Source organism: Camelus ferus, chromosome 16 (assembly GCF_009834535.1).
Source record: "Camelus ferus isolate YT-003-E chromosome 16, BCGSAC_Cfer_1.0, whole genome shotgun sequence".
NCBI classification, from domain to species: domain Eukaryota; kingdom Metazoa; phylum Chordata; class Mammalia; order Artiodactyla; family Camelidae; genus Camelus; species Camelus ferus.
In genome coordinates, this window is record NC_045711.1 from 31,655,427 (window position 1) to 31,678,878 (window position 23,452).

Genomic DNA, 23,452 nt, shown 5'->3' on the forward strand with positions numbered 1-23,452 from the left:
AAATGCATGACATAATACATAAAGCAGTAAACTGTGATAAGTTAAAGATGTGTACTACAAACCTTAAAGCAAGTACTAAAATGGAGTTACAGCTAATAAGCCAACAAAGGAGATAAAATGGAATCATAAAAAATATGCAACTAATCCAAAAGAAGGCAGAATACTTGGAAAAGGGGAATAAAACAGTATGGTACTGGCACAAAAACAGACAGATAGATCAATGGAAAAGGACAGAGAGCCCAGAATGAACCCACACATTTATGGTCAATTAATCCATGACAAAGGAGGCAAGAATATACAATGGAGATAAGACAGTCTCTTTAATAAGTGGTACTGGGTAAACTGGATAGGTACATGTAAAAGAATGGAATTAGAACATTCTCTAACACCAAACACAAAAATAAACTCAAAATGGATTAAAGTCCTAAATGTAAGACCAGATATAATAAAACTCCTAGAGGAAAACGAAGGCAGAACACTCTTTGACATAAAACACAGCAATATTTTTTGGGTTCCATCTCATAGAGTAATGGAAATAAAAACAGAAATTTAAAAAATGGGATCTAATTAAACTTAAAAGCTTTCGCACAGCAAAGGAAACTATAAACAAAACAAAAAGACAACCTTTGGGCTGGGAGAAAATATTAGCAAACTACAGACAAGGGATTATTTCCCAAAATATACAAACAGCTCACACAGCTTAACATCAAAAAAACAAAAAACCTGATCAAAAAAGGAGCAGAAGACATAAATAGACATTTTTCCAAAGAAGACATACAGATGGCCAACAGGCACATGAAAAGATGCTTAATATCACTAATAATTAGAGAAATGCAAATCAAAACTAAATGAGGCATCACCTCACACCAGTCAGAATGGCCATCATTAAAAGATCTACAAATAATAAATGTTAGAGAGGGTGTGGAGGAAAAGAAACCCTCCTACTCTGTTGGTGGGAAGATAAATTGGTGCAGCCACTATGGAGAACATTATGGGGGTTCCTTAAACAAACTAAAAATAGAGTCACCAAAATTTGCATGGGTGGGTCCACTTATATTATAAACTATAGTAAAGACAAAGTATGAGGACAAAAGTCAGATTAGTGGTTGTCGAGGGCTGGAGGCTGGAGGAGGAGACTGATTGCAAAGCGGTATGAGGGAACTTTTGGAGGTAATGTAAACACACTGAATCTTGATACTGGTGGTGGTTAACAACCGTGTGTATTTGTCAAAACACATCAAACTGTATATTTTAAAGGGTGGATTTTACTATAGATAAATTATACCTCAATAAATCTGACTTTAAAAAATTTAGAGTAATTTTTCCTTATCTATAATTCTAGTAGACAAGAGACTATGATTTGTGTAAGAAATAACTACTTCAAATCAACTATTACCACAGTAGCATTAATGTTCAGTATGCTACAAAAATATTTAGGGTCAACAAAAATGTTTAACAGGAGAGGATTTTCTGTCTCAATTTTAAGTGACTACCATTTAAAACACTCTGAATATTAAAATTAAGCATTTTTTTTTCAGGAAATTGATAATATCAGTCATAAGCAGTTAGGTTACATGCAAATTTTGTATCTGGGTACATATCTGTATCTTCTGGAGACAGGATCCATAGGTTTTACATCAGATTCCTTCTCAAAGAGATCTATAATCCATGAATGAGTTAACAATCACATTGTTGAAGGAACTTTGTACACTGATACCACCTGTCATATCATCAATTTAGGAACATGAGAACAGCAAAGCAACTCACCATTTCGACATTGCTCATGCTGATCCTTCTCCTGATGCTGGTTTTGTGGCTGCCCTATGCTGACAGGTGGGTGATGACCAAGGCCATAAGGTATAGGAGACCCCCGTCCATGCGTCTGTAAGAGGTTCATGTTGTAAGCCATCGCTGCCTGGTGTGTAATGATTCGAGGATCAACTGCAAACCTACCCTGGTATCCTGTCCATGGTACCTAGGTTATTGCAAGAAATAGAATAATTGCATTAAGTACATTTTGGAAGGCAAACTGCTATAGTGTTATTAACGAGGAAAGAGCAAACACACAGAGATGTTAATTTTATCAAAGTGAATAACTAAGAAGCCAATTCTAATAGTAACAACTGGTAGAATTATTACTATATCTTAACTAGCAAAAATAAAAAAAGGCTCCTTTAATCTTTAGTGTGTAACGGAAAACTGATCATTTTTCAGGTTAGGAAGAAATCAAGGAATTGGTAATTATTCATTTTATAATCTTGAATTACCTTCCCTCAATATGAATGTATATATGTCACAGATTACCATGAAAACTGTCTTTTAAAGTCATAACTGTATAGTTACATAGTTTAATAGACTTGAATAAGAGGACAGGGGAAAAATTAAGAAAGAATTCAGCCTAAGGAGTCTCAACTTAAAAAAAAAAGGTGTTCCAATTTTATATGAATAACCGATCACTTCATGTTCTTTTACTGTAGTCAAAATTCAAACAAGTCAAACAACTAATTTAATTAATGCTTTTGATAAACTCAATTCTTGCCTTAAACCACAGAACAAGAAAATTTCTTCAGGTGTGTCTAAATATATAATCTCTGCATATTAACATAAAAGGAACAAACACAATGACATCTGAGCTACTGCCCCTATTATTTTATTATAACTGTCAAGTGCCCACTCTTAGAAAGCTTATATAATAAAAGTCTCTTTGACCTAGTAAAATGAAATAGAAATCCTAAGGGACTTACTATTTAAAGCAAATGATATATGATGTTGCCAGCCTGTCTGGGAAGGAATAACTCAGCTAAAATTGAAAGTCTATGGAGAGTGGGCATGAATTACATATTTCTTATTGACTGTTATTCTCATTGGCTGCCATGATTGTGAACAATCATGACTATTATGGCTGACAAGTGTTTGCAGCTAGGCATTTTTGCATTCTAGGGGTGTGGGCAGGGGTGTCGCAGATCCTTGGCAATAATCACCTTTACCTAAAACTACAGTACTTGTCTTATATCAAAGAAATATTTTCTAGGCTGAAATTCCTGAATTTAGAACCATTACTATATCAGCAAAAATTTTGGATTACCAAAATATTCAAACATCTTAAAGGAAAAAAATAAGTTTTACATAAGATGGAAGCCCTCTAAAACTCTATATTCTTAGAAAGGATTTAATAATGTTTATAAGTACCAGTAGGATTTCATAAGGTGTGGAATTTCTCAGATAAATTTAGATCCAAGGGAGCTAGATTAATCCAAGTCTGTCTTCTCCAAAGAACTATATTTCTTAGAAAGGGTTAGTGAATTATGTAAGAATGAAAAAGCAAAAGATAAAATAAAAACATCACTTTATAAGAGTCCAGTTTACTAGTCCCTGTTAACTTGTAGCCCAATTTTCCCCAGTAAAAACATTTAAAAACAATACAAATGCTTGTCAGTCAAAGCATCCAATGTATAGATTTCTTCATAGCTACTGACAATCTAATAACAAATTGTAAGCAACAATTCACATTTCTTTGGTCCTTTCAAAATTCGAAGCTTAAAGATAAGAGCAGTTTAAAAGAAGCTTATAGGCATTGAAAAGTTTAAAAAAAAAAAAGAGGTTGGTAGAACACTATTTGGGATAGTCACTCATTTATTTTATCTTACTCAATAGAGAGTATCTCAAGTGTCTACTTACAGGTAAAGGCACCGACATAACTACATTCCCTCCATAGACAGCAGGTACATAAAGAATACTTGTCCCAGTGTGAGGATCTATTCTTTGAACAGGGCTTGGAGATTTCCCCAAATTTGGGTGAGGTCCAAGAGGGGGTGGAGGAGTATAAGCTCTAATAGGATTGCCAATAAGTACAGAAGGATTGGGCTGAACTGAAAAATAAATAGAGAAAGGATGCACTCAATAGCTGTATGTATTCACCTAGATGAAAATCATTAAAGTCATCCACTGGCAAACTTTATTTCCCGGGTTTGCCATAAGATATCTTATAATCAAAGAATCATCAGTGTGGAAGGATAAAGCATACCAAAAACACATAACCATTCTACCGTATTCACTAAAATTAGCTTGAGACATACAAGTGCTCCTTTTATAAACTAGCATAATTTTTAAAATGTCTTCCAAGGAGCTGGAGATGTGTCCCTTAAGAGAGAAAACATGCGTACACATAAACACGGAGACACAATACACATTCTTCTAAGACTAGAAAACATTTGTAATTCCTCAAAATAAAGTTTTGACTTGCAATTGTAAAACAGCCACACACAAAATGGTTAAGCAATTACTGTTTTAAAAACACAATTCTCCCAACATTTTAAATCTTTTAAATAAATTTTATCTTGAAATTGGTATGATCCAGTATTTGTAGGATATAAACATGTTCCAAAAACTTACACTGCATAAAAGACTTAAATGTTGATCCTCAAAAGTTCTATATATGTATCTTGGTACAAAATCACCCCTTTTCAGAAGTGACACATCAAAGCATTCACAAGAACAGACGTGTTGAATGCAAGAGCTAAGTGAGTTCCAAGATGCTCATGTGAGTGTGTGCGTTTGTGTGTCCATGTCCCCATCCTCTTCTAATGATAAAATCTGGGGTAAATCTCTTTTATCATAAAAGCATGTTGTCATAGAGCTAATTTTTCCACTTACCAACCCCATCATTCTGGAAATGATCATTCTGGGTATGATGGAGGCTCTTCCCCTTTACAAAAGAAAACACACAAATGTGTAATATTTTAAATACATTTAATATTAAAGAACAATGACCATTTTCCTAATCCTATGCAAAATAAGTATACACATAACAACAATTCAAATTTAAATACTGTGAGTTTTTAATTAATAACCATTAGATGGCTTTGAATTAACTTTCTCTTTAAACATTAAGTCATGGCGCCAGGCCTCAAGTTTTCCCAACTCCAAATTAAGGATTTCTAAAATTCTTCTTTTTTTAATGAATTTTTTAGAAAAAGAAATATACATCAATATGACTGAAACATAAACTCTATTCCTTTGAGCTTCTCTACAACTTTTCTATGAATTAAATGATGAAATGTGAAAGCTATTTTCAAGGGAAAAATATCAGTCTTCAGTCCTTTAGGAAGAGACCCTTTAAAATAATAACATGAATGTAAATATGTTTTGGGGTGTATGATATTTCTGAGTACGATTCATGGCATGTTAAAGTGTAAACCTTACTGAAGGAAAACAAAAATAAACAATGTCACAATTTGCTTAAGAGAATGTACAAACTTTCTAGAAAGCAATTTGGCACTATATGGCAAAAGCATCAAAAATGTACATATACTTTAACTCAGTAATTGCACTTCCAAGAATCTATCCAAATAAAATAGTAATAGATTTGGGCACAGGTGTTCATCACAGCATTGTTTATACATGTGATAATGTTAACAACCTAAATGTCCATCAACAGAAGATTTATTAAATAAGCAACAGCAGATTCATACAACAGCATGCTAGTCTACCATTAAAAATGATGACCTTTGGGCAGAAACAATATTTGAAGAAACAATGGTTCTGAATTTCTAGACTTAAAAAATTTCTTTGTCTTTCCATTGGCTAAATGTAACACATAAAGCCATTAGACAAGTTACCCTTCGACCACATAAATTTGTTATTTGTATATTGCATCTGAAAACTAAAGTTGAGGGATAATGTCTATAAGCAGGAAGAAAAATTGATTCTTGACCGAAGCAAAGGTACAGTGATGCTTGATTTATCTCCCTAACTGTCAGCAACCTTAAATATTCAGATCAGCACTAAACATCAAAGGCTTATGGTTAGTTGGTTAGTTAGTTGGTAAGGGCAGATAAGCTCTAAACTCCTAAAAAGTAAACAAAAATAGTCAAAATAAGAATCATAGTTGGTCCATTAACCAGAAGTAAATGTTCACAGGGACTGTCACTAGCTATAAAAAAACAAACTTCTGAGGAATAGAGAAGTGAAAAGAAAATTAGGCAGAAGAAAGGAGAAAAAGTGAAAAGGAGAAATGGCAGACAGCAGAGATGACAGCAATGGGGGGAAGATCAGAAGCACAAGCAGTTAGGAGTGACAACAAAATCGGCCAGGGGCACATACGCTGACAGAAGAAAGGAGAGCCAGGGACACAGAGATAAGACAGTTTCAGGAGGCTAAACAAATCATTTATATTTCTTAGCCTCTAAGGACTTGTCAACCAAGGGCAACCATATAGCACGTGAAGAAAACATAGTAATTTAGTCAGAGTGCGGTAGGCAGAAGAGCCTCACAAAGATGCGCATGCCCTAATCCCTGGAACCCATGAGTATGCCATGTTATGTAGCAAAAGGGCCTCTGAAGATATAAAGACATAATATAGGAAGATTATCCCGGATTATCTGGGTGGATCCAATCTAATCACATGTGCCCTAAAAGTAGAGAAATTTCTCCAGCTGGAATCAGAGAGATGAGGCAGAAAAGGAAGTAAGAGATGTGGAAGAGGAAGTCAAAAAGATTCCAAGAGAGAGAAGGATTCAATACACCACTGACAGCTCTGAGACATAAGTGCCAGATGCAAGAACTGGAGAGAAGCCTCCAGAAGCTAAGAATGGCTCCTAGCTGACATCTAGGAAGGAAACAGAGCCCTCATTCCTTACAACCACAAGAACTGGATTCTGCCAACAAATTGCATGATCTTAGAAGCAGATCATTCCCAGAGCCTCCAGATAAGAGCCCGGTCGATCAACATTCTGACCCTGGCCTTGTGAGACCTGGAGCCAAGAAACCAACCAAAACAACCTGGACATCTGACCCCCCAAAATATGTGAGATAATAAATGTTTTTTCAAGTCACTAAGTTTGTGCTAATTTATTATAGCAGCAATAGGAAACCAACACAAAAAGTAACCACAGTCTAGGATAATCCCATACTGTAAAGCTAGAAGCATGTCAGACAATGCACATCAGCACTCTGGGTGTGTGTAATAAACTAAGAGAAAAAGCAGCTTGAAAAGTTAACACTTACACCACAGTGTTGTTGTGATGACTCTGTTGACAGAGATGATGTACAGAGAGTATAAAAGGACCTAATCATCCAGGACTTTATCTGGTTAGGTCATTATTGAGTTCCTGAACACTGCCTGGCTCAATAAATATGGTTGAATGAATGAAAGAAAAAAAAAGGAACTTGGGGTCTATCAGGAACGAGATAGTGGCTTATCTGCAGGCATACTTCAGCACTCTGTACAGCTCAATAGAGGAAAAGCTCCTCTAGCACATTTAGACCTAGCATGAAACTGCAGGGCAGGAAGTGTTCTTGGTCTACACAAAATACACAGTGTTTGGTAGCACACAAACAAAATAATAATGCATCAGTAAGCTAGAGCTATGTATGTGTAAAAGTCATTCCATAATGATAAATTCCAAACTTCTCCTAATAAATCTCAGAAAGTATGTGAATTTGGCAGAATGCTTAAGCAAATGTAGTTCATATCATCTATTTTTTGAAGATTATTTTTTCACTGAATCATTTATTCATTCAAATATCTATTTTTTCATTCACTCACCCTTTCATCATTTTCCATTTATTCATTCAACAAATGTTTATGAGGGCCCACGACATGTCCACCCCTGGCTGGGCACTGAGGCTACTGAACTACACAACACTGACACACTTCCTGATGTCTGGATAGCGAGACAACATAACCAGCTAGACCTAGCGAAAAATATCTCACAAACTAAAATCTACACAATAATGCTATGGTCTTTTCAGAGGATCCATTTCTGAATATTATCCATCCTCTGAATAGTGTTTTGGTATGTACAAATGAATGTGTTCAATTTTAGCAAATCTTCTAACACTGCTCCCAGCATGCGCCCTAGGAGTAAGCAGAATGAAGATGGGCAAGTTGTTTTTCTATGTGCTAATTCTGCAGGCGCCCAAGAAACAGATGCTTTCCTATAAACGATGCCTGGAGAGAGTGAGGCAATGAAGGGTTAAGCGAGCACTGCCTGCTCCTGGATCCCCTAACATTTTGTACCTTCACTAAACTTTACCACAGAACTGACGTCTTCATGAGGAGAATATGGCTATTCGATTGATGAACGTTAGGGGTATGTTTTGTTGCCAAACACAGTCCTGAGGAAGCAGGTCCTGGAGCACATTTAACCATCATCCAGCCTCCTGATGATCCTATCTACACGAAATCTCACCGGGATTTTGTCTTAGTCTAACATTAACACTACAAATTTTCAATATTTCTTGTACACAGAATTGCGTTAAATGTTAAACATTAAGGAAATTTGGGGGAGAATACATGGCTTAGCATCATGTTTTCAGAAATAGCATTCTTTTCTCTCAATGAAGTAAATTCTACCTCATGAAAAGACTCTAGCATATGAAATAAAATATCTGAGATTTGCTGCAAAATTCTCTAGCATGAATATGTGGTGGTGGTGGTGGAGTGAAGAGGTAGGCTGTCGATGAAACAAGATGAAGAATAAATTGCTACTTAATGAAGCTGGATGATAGGGAATTCATTAGACTATTCTATTTATGTCTATATTTGAAATTTTCTACCACAGAAAGTTAGATAAGAAAAGACTCCAGAACAGATTCAATTCACAAAACAATTTAATGGAAGTAAAATACAGTACTGGGGAGAGAAGGGAAAGACAATGACAAAAATAACCATTGGCTCACTATAACTTAGTTATTTAAAATAATTATTATGATTCATGATATAAATAATAGCTTTAAATAACCGGGTCTATAAACAGTTTAGTGAACCACCGGGTTAGTGACTGTGAAAATGCACATCCACTGGATCAGGGAAGAAAATACTCTAAAAAGTTAACAAGGAAACTATACAGAGATGGATACTGTGGCACAATCTTCTTATTGAAAGAAAAAAGCCACACTACACTCTACTGGATGCATCATAATCATTATTCACTTATCATATATTTTCTGAACACCCACTACATGCAAAGAATGAGGCTAGGACACAGGGGCCATAAAAACTATACAGAATAGGATTTTTGTCTTCAGGGAGCTTTGGTTTTGGAAAAAAAACGTGGATTCAACATATATTTTCTTCACCTTAAAAACAAACAGCAAACTGCAGGATCCTGCTTAGGGTCAGTACACTTTGGTATCATGGCCTGAATCTAGCTGCATCTATGGTGTATTAATTGATGCTAAACATTGCTCAGTTAAGTAAAAAGAGTTTATTTTAGTTACTCTGTTGTATTTAAGAATGAACAAAAGGTATAATGACTCTGCAACATTTTAAATAAAAAACAATAAAATGTAAAAGTTCCTACCTGGGTTCCCCACTCTTGACCTTCCCTGTAGAGCCTGGCCTCTCACACCTCTTGCGTTTTGTATGAGTTCTTTATTAAGCCTCACTGATTCACCTAAAACAATACTTCTAAGTGCCTATGATGAGCCAGATTTATTCTAGGCACAGAGGCTAGTGCAGTAAATAAAACAATCAAAAACTTCTGCTCTAAGGGAGCTTATAGTCCAGTTTGTGACATGTCTCCCCACTCTCCCACTAACTCTGCCCACTCGATGGGCTCCTAAACAAGATCTCCATGGTGGAAATTGCCTGGAATCTACCTACTTCCTCTGACCATTCATCCGCCAACATCTGCCACAAGAGGATTCGGGCCTAATGTGCTTACCCATGCTTCTCTAGCACCTACCGTAACAGCTGGCACACAGAAGAAACTTAACTGCTTGATAAATAAGTTGATTATTAATTTATTAATAGTTTAAGTTTTAGGAATATAGGAGATTCATTTATGCAAAATGCTTAATCTCCTAGTAATCTCAAATCACTAAAGTATTATTGCATATCAGGTCCATTTTTATTAAACTAAGACAACAAACAACATATTAACAAAGAAAACAGTTCTCATCTCAATTTATACCTATTTAGCTAAAAGATTTTCAAGATCTTAAACCATTAATTATTGCTTACACATTAAGTTTTATATTTTTTAAATGAAGCCCAAAACTGGCACACTCTCTTAATTCATGTCAGTAAGTTTAATATCATGCTGATGACTATAAATACATCTAAAAACCAGAACAAATACTAAACATGCCACTCTCATAACTTTCTTTTCTAGATGGTAAGCGCAAGCACTTTTTTTTTCAGGCAATCTAGCAAATAAACCAGATGTCTCTGCCCAAAATAAGAACAGTTCAAAAGTAGAAATGGCCCCGATTCCCCCACATCCAGTCCCAATGACTGGACTACTTCATATACAACAAAATCAGTCAAAATCAATTAAAACAATCAAGAAGTCAGCCAAATTTTCTCACTGTGTCAAGTATCACTTGAAATAAACTGGTCATCAACAAAAGATTAGAACTATTTTCTTTATGCAAATATTGTTATTATATTATTCCTTGTAAAAAAAATAACATTATAAGAACACGTTTTTAATACATGTGAAAGTCTTTTAAACTGCTTTGCTTTACTTCACATCTTGCTAAAATAAGTCTATCAGCAAAGAGGACTAGGAGATTATATAATACAAAGGCACCAGACCTAATCAGGTACTTGAAAACTTTCTGAGGGTGATTCTGGCACGAAGCATGGCTAAATATCACACTGTATTTTCACTTACATGTCCAAACTGGACAAGTTCCTTGCAGAAACTAGAAACTGCTTGCCTCCAAATGTAACCTTCCATTCCAATACTTAAAGTAACTTGAGCCCAATAAACCTTTGATACCCCTGCGCTGTTCTCTACCTTTAACCTCTTCAAGTTCACTAACAGACTTTACCTTGGGGGGTGATTGCTGCAATTTGTTGGCATTTCCTGCATGCTGCAGTCTTAGAGCCCGGGGGATAAATTCAGGTGCCAGTGGATTCAACACATATGTCTTCTTTAGTTCTAAAGCCTCTAGCTGAGCTTTGATCTGTTCAAAAGTGATTCCATGTAGGCTATTATTTTCATGACACAGGGCAATAAACCGCTCCCAAAATTTCCTACAGAAAAGATTCAGAAGATCAGTTTACAATTTCAGTGGACAAGATCACAGAAATAAATATTAACAACTAAAGATAATTTAGAGTTTCTTCCCCCACCCCAAATTCTTAGGCCCAATATTCATCTATGATTCAGGTATAATCTTCCCACTAGGTCACAAGATTTTTGGAAGTTTGGTTCTGAAACTATAGTCATGGCTAATATTGTGGGACATACAAACTACACTCTCAGTTAATTCTGACTGATCAATGGAAGTAACACGGTCAGTGTTCAACTATTCACACTAATCTAGAATGATGGTTTTTGTTACCCACACAATAAGGATTTCAAAACTGATAACTCATTTTATAGAAGATTTGTACTTCTAGGCATACTCATATACACACTTATATGTATACATATATACATACATACATACACACACGTACATAAATTAAACTAATTCGAATTATGGGGCCAAAGCAGCCTGGTGCTAGATGACCAAGAAGAGCCAACTCAGGACATAAATATGAGCCACAAAGTAGACAATTCTTGTGAGGATTCTTAAGAAATAACTAGCTACTCCTGTATTTTTCTTTTCATTAACTGATGCTTATCATAAACACAGCTTGTAACATTAATTGACTAAGTTAAATGAGTTAAATCATGAAAAATACAGGAAATTGGAATGCTCATTTTAATGATAATTATTCATCTCCTAATCAAATTAATAAATATTAAAGAAGAAAAATACATTCAAAATTGTTCCAATTATATACTGTTGTCCCTAAGAGTTTTGAAAACTGATCTCCAAATATTAAAAATATTAAATACATGTTACAGAGGACAACATATAAAAAGCTTCAAGATTTTAAGTGACTACTATAAATATGCATACCTATCTTTAATATGAGGTTCAAATAATGTTTTATTATGCTATAAAAGATATGTGATATGGTTTCTTCCCAAGTTGGTATCCTTGTGTCCAGGTGGACAGCAGGTAATCAAGATGGCTTCAAGAAGCATAAATGAAAAGGTTTATATTGTAAAAGTTAGTATATGAATGGGAATTGAGTTATTAATATATTCATAAAACTTTGCAGAGTTGAATTTCAAACTATGTTTCTCGTACACATGCTTTTTACCATCTCTTCTAATTTTTTAAAGATGACTTTAAGAAATGGGTCCAGGAAAAATTTCAGGCCTCTATGTCAATAACAGGAAAATAAAAATGCTATAAAATATTATCTATGTATTTCTGACAATAAGACATCAAGGCTAACAAGACAGTCATTCAGTTGCAGGAAGTGTGTGTTGCTAAGATATTCACACTAAAAGCTGCTCTTTATTTTTATACTTAAGAACCTTCCTTAGGAGTCAAGTTTTTTTCCTCATAGTCTGATAGCTAAAGAAAGACTATCTTCAATATAGTACTCAGGATCTAAAATCCATAAACTTTCCCACACTTTTGATTTTAAAAACCCCATAATATTCAACTGTATGAATATTTATCAACACAATTTGACTACATGTTGTATTCAAAAGGAAGACTTTTTGGGGTCTAATTGATAAAGTATCAATTTCATGGAGTGGCATTTCATATTCGTGTTGAACTTTAAGACACAGCAAGGAAGAATGGGTGGGCTTTACTCTAGCTCAGTTGTAGTATCAATTTCTTGTATTTTCATTTCCAGCTTACATAGCCAAAAATGCTAGAATTTGCTTTATCTTCAGGCTCTTTTTTGAACTTCATACCCTGTCCCTGTACTGCTCTCACTGACCTCAACTGCATAGAACACGATGCGTATCTGCGCACACACATATCTAACATCGAGCTAAGTGGAAACTTTATAAACAACCCCACACGTCACAAGAAGCTGGTAACTTGGTGACAGTTTCTGTCTACAAGATCCTAGGGACCAAGGAAATAGCCTTTGAATTAAAGAACACCACCTGAGAAGTAACACTAAACACTTACTGTTAAGTCAATCAAGTTAAACTAATTCCAAAAGTAACCTGGAATCTCCACTTCAAAGCTCACTTGTCTTTTGATTCCCCACTGAACAGCAAAGCAGTCGAGCGCAGGGATACCAGAACTAGGCTGCCTGGGTTTCCGTTGCGGCTCTGTCGTTCAGGAGCTGTGTAACTCTGGGCAAGCTATTTAACCTCTCTTCAAACCTCAGTTTCCTCATGGGTAAAACAGGGTACCAACAGAATTATTATACTTCATCACTAAAAAGACTCTTATTTCTCACTTTCAAACTTTCAGAGAAATGTATTCTTTCCTTCAAAAATTCTTAAAGCTAAAAAGATTCCCTTTTTCTTTCTCCGTGAAGGCTCTTTCAAAGACTATTTCACACTGTCCTTGAACTCAATTCTTTAATGAAATACTACACATAGCATTATGAGGCATTTCAGAACACATAACTGGAAGGTCACCTGAGAATTTCAACTACACTCTGAAGAATTCACCACTATGGTTATTTAAAGGCTTCACCAATTTTCAGCCCTTCCCTAAAATGTTAATGTTACGTTAACATTTTTTTCTAGTAACGTTGGTTAAAGGACAATCACAGCATGAACACACAAAGTCTGGCTTTGTTTTAATGCTAACCTTATTTCTAGGATCACTGATAAAACATTGAAAAATCATTTGGTGTTCTTAGGTCATAGAGAGAGAAGGAGTGTGTGCACATACACACACACGTCTCTACACATGTGAAATATGTTTATATCTCACTGAATAAATGGAATCTGCTACTGAAGAAGTTCAGTTCAAAATACCCTGATTTAGAGAAAGGTATGACCACACCCTTCTGCCTCTGCTCTTCAGGGCAGATTGATCCATGCATATGCATTATTTCCTGGGAAAGGCAGGGTAACCCAGTGAGGACAGCTTGGGTTTTGAAGTCAATCTCACATCTGCTGGAGTGAGCCACTTAATAGCTCTGCGGTCTTGGGCAGTAATTTAAACTCTCTGAATCAGGCTGCCCATTTAAAATGCAAATAAAATACCCATATTGCAGGGTTGTTGAGGTGACTGAACAAGGCAGTGTGCAAAGCACTTAACACACTTGGCACCTGGCACAGAGAAAGCTGTCGATAAACAGCAGCTACTAAATTAACGTTTGTTGGTTTGGCAAGTGGTGGGAGGGGAAGTTCCCCACATTTGTTCAGGGCTCATAGAAAAATTCTGTTTAAAAATACTTAAGTGCAAAAAAGATTATATAACTGGTTGCCTTCTAAACTGGTATATTATACAAAGTAGTTATTCCTTGAAAAGTTAATCAATATTTGGAAATAATCATATTTATTTTTTATCAATATCAAAAGAGGGCAGAGGGAGATGTCCTGATTAACTTAAACTACGAAGAATTCACTCCTTCATTATTATTGTACCTAAGAATCACATTATATTCTTCAGGTTTACTTGTATTATGAGATTAATTTCTAATGAAATTTCTGAAAGAGTAAAGCATAAATAGCCATACCAACTCTTGGGTTAGAACCATGATTAAACTGTCCAAATCACATAGATAATCGGCATTCTCATTTAGCTACGGGTCACAGGATTTTCTCTCCCTACACAATGTATTTACCTCTCTGAAAATATTTTACTTAGCTCATAAATTAATTTGCAGTCCTTGACACACTCCAGCTGAGCAGTAAGAAATGAGCAACCAGCAGACCTGGCTTCCAGTTAAAAATTAGCCCTGGATAATTCTGACAGCATGGCCTCAGGAAAGAGCATTCACCTATTTGCTCTGAGAAAATAACAACTTATGTCACAGAAGGGGTAAAAGTGCTGATCTCATGCAATTCACAGTATAATATGACTCTATAGAAAGTGATAACGGTTTAAAAAAAAAATTCATGTTGGTAAATGTTCGGAGTTGTTTATAAGGAGAGTCCAGACGTAACGTGGCTCAAGACTACTGTTATACCTATTTATTCCCCCAATGGTTTCTAGTTGTTTTTAATACATGTCAACCTAGTTTATGTATGTGTTTTAATCTATTATATTCTAATCAAACTGTATGTGCTCTCACATTTATCAAATGATAAACAGAAACAAAAATGGTAAAATATCACAGCAATATTCTAACAAAGTATGTTTTCAATGAATAGTAAAGTAACTAAAGTAAAATTCTCAGGGAGGAAGCCAAATTAATATACTGAGCTTTATTCATTTGCAATGTGGAATTACTATATTCCCTTCTCCAACTTTTTGTCATTAGTGGTTAAAAATTAATGGAAGTCTGTTTTTTTAAATATGAAAGTAAGGATATTTTACAACAGAATTGTTTAGCCATATATAAACAAATCATGGACCATTCAAGTTTTACCATTTAAAAAAAAAGGCTATTTTTCATGATGCAACCATAAATTAGACTCCATTTGATTCCTTTGTTAATGGCTTTCCCCTATAAAAGGATATTAACTTATTTTGGAGTCTTAAAGTCTAATAAATGCAGCTTATTCTTAAAGGTCCCAAAAAATCTCCCTTCCCATAGAAAACCTTTTTCCTGCTGAAACATAAAATAAAATGCTGCTGTATCTATACTAGCACAGAAAATTTGGTTTAAAAAGGCCACTTCTAATAGCTTTGTCTACTTTAATCCTAACACATCAAAAAGAAGTAATTACCTAAGGCATATTTGAGGCCATCTATTTCTTCTACTTTTCTGAACTCACTTTGACAGGTACTAGAACCCTTATAAAATTTTAAATAATCTCTAGTGTATTTCTTCCTTTTTCATAAAGAACATTATAAATTTCTGGGGTTTTTTGTAGTTGTTAGTGCTAACACAGTTTTTTAATACTGCAAAAACCAAGTCTTATATTACTGGCTTCATATAGTTAAAATTCCTATTAACTAGTATAAATCATAAGTGTACAAAGAGAAATTTTTTATACTGATATTTTAACATTCTTTATGACTACAATCTAAGGAATACTAACAATATTTTCCAAAGAAAAGTAACAACCCATTTCAACCCCCTTAATTTAAAAATCCTCTGGATTAACCAGACACAAAGAATTGTTTGCACTGAGAAGCCTTGAGAGAAAATGAGAAGGAAGTTCATCAAAAACAAGCTAAAACAATAATGATGGGTAAAAAGGAGGGAAGTATGGATATAAAATTGAGTCTCCATTAGATAAGCACGTACACAAAACCACCTCCGGACCCTTGCACTAGCTGTTCCCTCTTTCTGGAGCACTTTTGCCCCAGACGCTCATAGCTCGCTCCCTCATCTCCAAAGTCGGCTTCCCAGAGAGGCCTACTCTGACCACACCATGTGCTGTCACAGCCCGGCCCACCCCACCCCCATCACTCCTAATCCCCCTTAATGTCCTATTTCTTTTCCATTGAACTTACCAAGTAAAATACTACAGAGTGTTTTTATTTTGTTTGTTGTCAGTCTTCCTCTCCTCTCCAATAAAGTATTAAGCCCCACAAAGGCTTTTGTCTCTTTTGTTCACTGATGTAACCTCAGTGGCTAGGAGAGGGCTTAGGACATAGCAGGCACTCAGGAAATACGTGCTGAATGATGACTGACTGGGTGAATACACGATTATGTATATGATAAACAGACTCAAAGCAATATACTTTTGTGTTCCCACTGGATATGAGTTAAGATTAAACTCGATTTTACTTAGCCAAGAGGTCATATAGATAAACGTGTGCACAGGGATACAAATTACTCTCCTTTCCCGCCTTTAATGTCTCAAACACTGACACACAATTACCTGCATCTTCCAATAGAGCACAGAGCAATGGGATCACCCACCACAGCAACCAGGGATTGTGCTCTGGTGATGGCAGTATTCAGAAGTTTGTAGTTAGATAAAAAACCATAATCTAAGTCCTCTGTGGAATCTTCCAGCAGTTGCTCTTTCTTTTTAATTGGTGTCTGTTTGTGTTTACAAGTATGCCTTGTACGTACTGTGCTAAGAAACAAAACTCTGAATTGCTTTCCTATAAAAAAAAAAATAAATAAAAGATGATTGTTATTCTGAACCACTGATATAATAAAAGCATTTCATTTTTTAAAATGTTATTGCTAAATAATACATGCTGATGAGGATGTGGAGAAATTGGAACTCTTGTACACTGTAGGTGGAAGTGTAAAATGTATGTAAAACGCTATGGAAAATAATATGGCAGTTTCTAAAAAAAATTAAACACAGAATTAACATATGATGCAGCAATTCCACTTCTGGATATATACCCAAAAGAACTGAAAGCAGGGACTCAAACGGATATTTACACACTCGTGTTCATAGCAGCATTAATCACAACAGCCAAAAGGAGGAAGCAACCCAAGTGTCCACCGAGAGATGACCAAATAAACAAAATGTGGTCTCTACGTGCAATGGAACATTAGTCATTCTTAAAAGAAAGGAACTCTAACACATGCTACAGCATGGGTGAACCCTGAGGACAGAGGCGAAATAAGCCAGTTACAAAAGGACCAATACTGTGTGATCCCGCTTACATGAGGTCCTTAGAGTAGTCAGATTCACAGGGACAGACAGTAGAATGGTGGTTGTTAGGAGCTGGGGGGAGTGGGGAATGGAGAGCTTTTGTTTCATGAGGACAGAGCGTCACTTTTACAAGATGAAAAGAGTTCTAGAGACAGAGGGTAGTGACGGTCACGCAACAATACGAATGTACCTAATACCAGTGAATCGTGGCATTTTATAAACACATAAAAATGTTTAACATGGTAGATTCTATTAAAATTTCTTAAACATTATTGCTGGAACCAACCTTAGTGATTATCTACTCCAAGGTCCCACTCAATACAAAGACCCTCCCTTGAAGCAGGGCCATCTGGCCTCTCGCTGACCAAAGCAGACACAGCTGATTCCGTGAGGAAGCCTACACAGAGTCTAGTTTGTACAACGCTTTTCCCCATGCTCTTTCTTGTAGTAACATATCTCTTCCCTCATCCTATGACAAGTCTCCAAATATCTACATACAGTTTTAATGTTGATTCTCAGTCCTCCTTTCTCTAGGCCAAACAATCCTAAGTTCTTTCAACCACTTCTGACTCCATGTGGCAGTTTCTAGACCACTAACTATGCTAGGTCTCCCCTGGGTGCTTCCTACTTTACTAGTAATATTCCTTCTAAAATGCGCACCCAAATTCTGCGTGATCTAAAACACACGGAATAGGGGAGCTATTTTTTCCCCCATGATCTAGAAATTGTTTTAGCCTTACTATTGTATATTACCATGAAACCTAAGATTTTACTGGGCTCTTTTGCCAGTCATATTATAGTGTTGCTTCATTTATTTAAATGCACAAATTTTACAGCAACTAATTACAAGAAGACAATTTAAAAGAGCTGTTGGTAACTGTTCACTTAGGAAAGTCTATAGATGAAAAATAAGCTATGCCTTTAAAAATGCATTTAAACAGAATTCACTTGTGACAATGAATGTTCATGTATAACTAAAAAATTGTGCTCTACACTGGAATTTGACACAACATTGTAAAATGACTATAACTCAATAAAAAAAGTTTTAAAAAAATAAACAGAATTCACTTGACAGGTACAAGTTTTTTAAAATCTTTATGAACAAATTAGTTCTCAGATACATTATAACAACAATAGGTGTTGTATGCCACTGTGATTGTAACTATAGCATACAGCTATTGTGTATGGTGTTCACGTAATTACAGTCATTGAAAAAGTCCATTTGTTCATACATCTCTTATCTGGATATAAAAATTTAATAAACACGTAAATGAGCTTGACCTTTAATTGCCAAATCTGGCATTAAAGTACTTGGTATGAAATGAATACATAATTGCTTGTTCAGGAAGGAGATCTTGAAAACTGAAAATCAAATGTGTACACCCTTTAGGATTTAAGCATCTGCATAACTCAATTCATTTTAATTAGTACTCACCTTGAACATTTAGCACCCTTTCAACGTTAACATCAGATAGTCTCTTTTTCCGAAGCTCAGCACGTATCCTGAACACTTGATCCGCATATGGAGTCACCACACCGATACTGCCATCATCTAACTTGCCCCACGCTACCGGCCACTTCCTTCTTAACTCTTCCACACGTTCCACCACTTCAAATACCTTTAGACGAACACACATACGTACATATTAAAGTTATACAAGGGTTTGGAGAAAAGAATATGGTAACTGAAATGGATGTACAAAGGATTCCATTTTAGCAAATATCATTTTAAAATTACTTCTAGATAGGAATAATGCTTTGCTGATATGAACACAGGGTGAATAAAAAAATTTTATTTACATTTCAAGCAGTAAATTTCTACAATAATGTACCCAGTGAAAACATGAAAATCAGAGACAATGTAATTGGCAGCTGGCAACTGGCACCCAACCTTCACTTAGCCTCCATTCTTAAATGGGGACAGGCTCAAGTTCCTGTGTAGAGAGAAGGCCATGCAACTGGCAACCCCATCTAGGGAAACAGGGAAGCAAGTCCCCACATTCCCAGTGTTTCTCAGTCCACTCTCTGCAGTTCAGGATAATGAAACTAACCAACCAACCAGAAGATCCCTAGAGTCAGTGCCACCGCTAAGTCCCAGCAGCACAAGGTCTATCACTGCACCCTCTCCCCATCAGTATAACTAAACAGAGCAGCCAACAGCAGGCATCAAACCACAGCTGGGATCAGGACAAATCTGGATTGGAGAGACAGACTTTCAGAATTCACTGCCTTCTAGTGGTACAACTCTGCCCTAGCCATTTCATTAACCCTGCAATAAAGTAACACCATATCTCACCCATTTGAATTTTTTGGACCCCACTTACTGGATTATAATAGGGCTTTCTGTGTAGTTCAGTCTAGTTTAATTCAATGAATTGAGCAGTTTCAATGCCTGGCACAGCAGGGGATAAAATGAATAACAAAACATGTTTGCCTGCTAAGAGATTACTGTATATTAGGAAAATAGATTCCTAATTTTAAAAAATACATGTAAGGCAAGCTCAATAGAGGTTCAGGCAAGAGTCAAGGGGCAGAGAGAGGAAGGAGAAATTCTTTTCAATGTAATTTAAATACACTCTTTATTTACTATTTGTTAGTAATACTATCTACTTAAATTATAATACAAAAAAAAACTGACAGTTTTATTCCTTTTAAGAACTTAAGGATCACTGGCTAGGATGCAGTTCCCACATCCAGATACAAATTCAATGACTGACAGAGGTACAGACTACAGTTGTCCTATGGTTATAACCATATGACAGCAAGTGAAACAAACATACAGACTGTCAAGGATTCTGATGAGCCAACTGGAGTGAAAACATGGTGCTTTCACTATAAGGAATAAGAACGGTGGGTCTGAGTCTATTGCAACAAGGAGTAAGAGAAAACTGTCTTTACTCACTTAGCTAGATATGGGGGTACATGAAAGTTGGGGAGATACTTCTGCTGCTCCCACACACACACACTGTTCCTACAACTAAGCATCACATAACTATCACCCCACTTTGTCCCTCTGTTACAACCTTATATTGTACACAGCATAAAACTAGTCAAAATACACAGACTTGGAATGGAATGGTGGTATGAGAAGTTTGGGGAAAACTCTCTCCCTGGTAGACATCAATTAAGCTGGCCAAAATTAGCAGACATTTATTCAAAGTGTCTGGTGATTGAGCAAAGAGCTTACAAGAAATTGAGAAGCATTTATTCAGCAAATCTAAGGGGGAGGGTATAGCTCAAGTGGTGGAGCATATGCTTAGCAAGCACAAGGTGCTGGGTTCAATCCCCAGTACCTCCTCCAAAAATTACCTCCTCCAACAACAACTAAAAAAACCCAAAAGAAAAATTATGTCTATTCAACAAATCTACAGAAAGTCAGTAGGAAGAGTGGAAGGGTGGGGCATTCACACTAGGGACTGCACCCATTTCCCCACAGCACTGTCTTACAGGACTGTTTCAGCAGCGGAGGGGCAATTCCCAACTGTTCCACTGCCTGGGTGAACAAGCTATTCCAGGTGGTTTTGGCAGCTGGTGAACATCAGATATCTCATTTTTCCACAGCAACATGCTGCCCATGAGCCCATGAGCGGTTAGCAGCAGTTGGGTGGTACCTGTTTGCCTACTTCCATCTCCTGCTATGTGGGGAGGATCAGAGTGGGACAGTGGGTGAAGAGAGTAGTTTCCTTTTCCTGCACAGGGAAGCTGATCCAGTGAGCTTGGCAGCAGAGTGACAGCTGCCATCTTCCCCATCTTCCTAGGACAGAAGACTCATTGCAGGTAGACTTAGCAGCCAGTGAACATCAAGAGATCCCCACCTCCCCAGCTCTGGGTTGCAAAAGATCCACACTGGATGGTACGGCAGCTGGATGGGAGCACAGATTCTACACACATATACCACCCACACAGAGCCCTTGTTCCACAAGGGTGAAGACAGCCAGGGAAGAGCGAGCTCCACATCCTCCCACGGCAGCTGCTCCATAAGTTCTGCCCAGGGGACAGCCAGAGTAGACCTCACAAACCAGCAACCCTCTGCCCCTGCGAAGGGGCCCAACTTTAGCTGGATTACACCCTGGAATAGTTTATGCCCCAGCGAGATGCAAAGTAAACTAACAGAAATAAAAAATTCCCTAGAAGGCCTCAACGAAAGATTTGAGCTGGCAGGAAAACAAATCAGCAAACACAGAAGTAGAGAGTATGCAATCTAAAGAACAGAAGGGAAAACAATGAGCACGGCCTCAGAGAAATGTGCAACACCATTAAGCTCTCTCTTCTGGAGAAGAGAGAAAGGAGCAGAAAAAATTTCAAAGAGATAATGGCTAAAATTTTTCCAAATTTGATGAAAAGCTTTATGTATCAAGCTCATCAAACAAGTAAGATAAACGCAAGGCGATCTACAGCCAGACATATCATGGTCAACGAGGTGGACGCCAAAGACAAAAGTAAAATCTTAAAAACAGCAACAAAAAAAACAACTCATCATTTACAAAAGAACCCCAATAAGAGTAACAGATGACTTCTCATCAGAAACAATGAAGGCAATAAAGGAGCAGGAAAGCATATACTAATGTGCTAAGAGAAATAATTCAAGCAATAATCTAATATCCAGCAAAATTACTTTTCAAAAATGAGGGCAAAATAAAGACATTCCCACAGACACAAAAACTGAAAGAAATCCTTACTAGCAGACCTGCCGTAAAAGAAACACCTTAAAAGGAGTTCTTCCTGCTAAAAGCAAGTGACACCAGACGGTAATGCAAATCCACACAAACAAAGCATACTGCTAAAGGTAATTATGTGGTTAATTATAAAAGACAGTATAGTAGTATATTTATTCTCCTTTCTCCTCTTAACCGATTTAAACAGTTACTGCATAAAACAACATGCAGTATAATAGTACTGTTAGACTATAATATATAAATATGTAATATAGCTGACGATAACAGCACAAAGGCAAGTGGAAACTGACGTAAGATGGTAATTTGAATCCGAAGAAAAAGAGAACCAGAAATAGTGAATAAGAAGGTTAACACAGCAACCTCTATAAAGATGTACTTCCCCTCTTCTTCTCTCAGAATCCTTAAAGGGTATAAAATCACATAAAGCAGTAATTATAACAATGTGCTGCTGAGTCATAATACACGTAGGCATAATATGAATAACAGTAACAGCACCTGCAAGGGAGAGAGGGACTCGAGACAGGTAGGAGCAACGCTGGAATTAAGTCAGCGTCAAGCTGAAGCAGGTTCTGGTAAGATTTATACAGTAGGCTCTGGAGAAATCACTAAGAAAACAACTCAAAAAATACAGTTGAAAAATTATTCAACAACTAAAAAGTGACACTAGAAAAGATGCACTTAATGCAAACAGCAGCAAAGGAGAAACAAAAGGTCAAAGAAACATATGACATAGAAAACAAAAAGCAAAAGACAGAGGTAAATCCAACCATATCAATAAGAACATAAATGTGAATGAATTCAACCATCCAATCAAAAGGCAGTTATTTTCCAAATAGATTTAAAATAAAAAATCTAAAAACAAGATGCAGTGATACGGTCTACAGGTGATACACTTCGGATTCAAGGGAACAAAGAAGATGAAGATGGAAGGATGGGGAAAGATACACTGTGCAAACAGCAACCATCAGTTAGCTGGAATGGCTATACTAATACCAGACAAATTGACTTTGAAATGAAAAAAAATGTTGCTAGAGACAGAAGGACATTTTATAATGATAAAAAGATCAATCCTCCAGGAGGATGTAACAATTAGAAACATACAAAACCACTAACTACAGAGTCCCAATCCATGTGAGGCAAAAACACGGCCCTCCTCCAGGCCACAGGCTCCACCAGCCCGACGGAGTCTTTGTTCACATCTGAATGACTCAGCCCACCCCTCGCCCATCATACTGCCTTATGGTTACTTGTTTCCATAGCTCCTCTCCTTTAGACTTATTTTCCCAAGGTTAAGAATCGTACCTTGGTGTTTAGCATTTT

At 36.5% G+C, this 23,452-nt stretch overlaps 1 protein-coding gene across 4 annotated transcripts in view; it reads right to left on the bottom strand.

Annotated features, from left to right (window-relative positions):
* HELZ (helicase with zinc finger) overlaps positions 1-23,452 on the bottom strand; it is a 141,723-nt gene that overhangs the window by 37,978 nt on the left and 80,293 nt on the right. For all 4 annotated transcript variants that reach the window (XM_032457042.1, XM_032457039.1, XM_032457040.1 and 1 more), the window contains 6 exons: positions 18,892-19,075; positions 16,719-16,947; positions 10,783-10,987; positions 4,654-4,705; positions 3,679-3,869; positions 1,768-1,975 (listed from right to left, as the gene is read on the bottom strand). In XM_032457042.1, the coding sequence (XP_032312933.1) occupies positions 1,768-1,975; positions 3,679-3,869; positions 4,654-4,705; positions 10,783-10,987; positions 16,719-16,947; positions 18,892-19,075 (1,069 nt within the window). The remainder of the gene's footprint in view (positions 1-1,767; positions 1,976-3,678; positions 3,870-4,653; positions 4,706-10,782; positions 10,988-16,718; positions 16,948-18,891; positions 19,076-23,452) is intronic.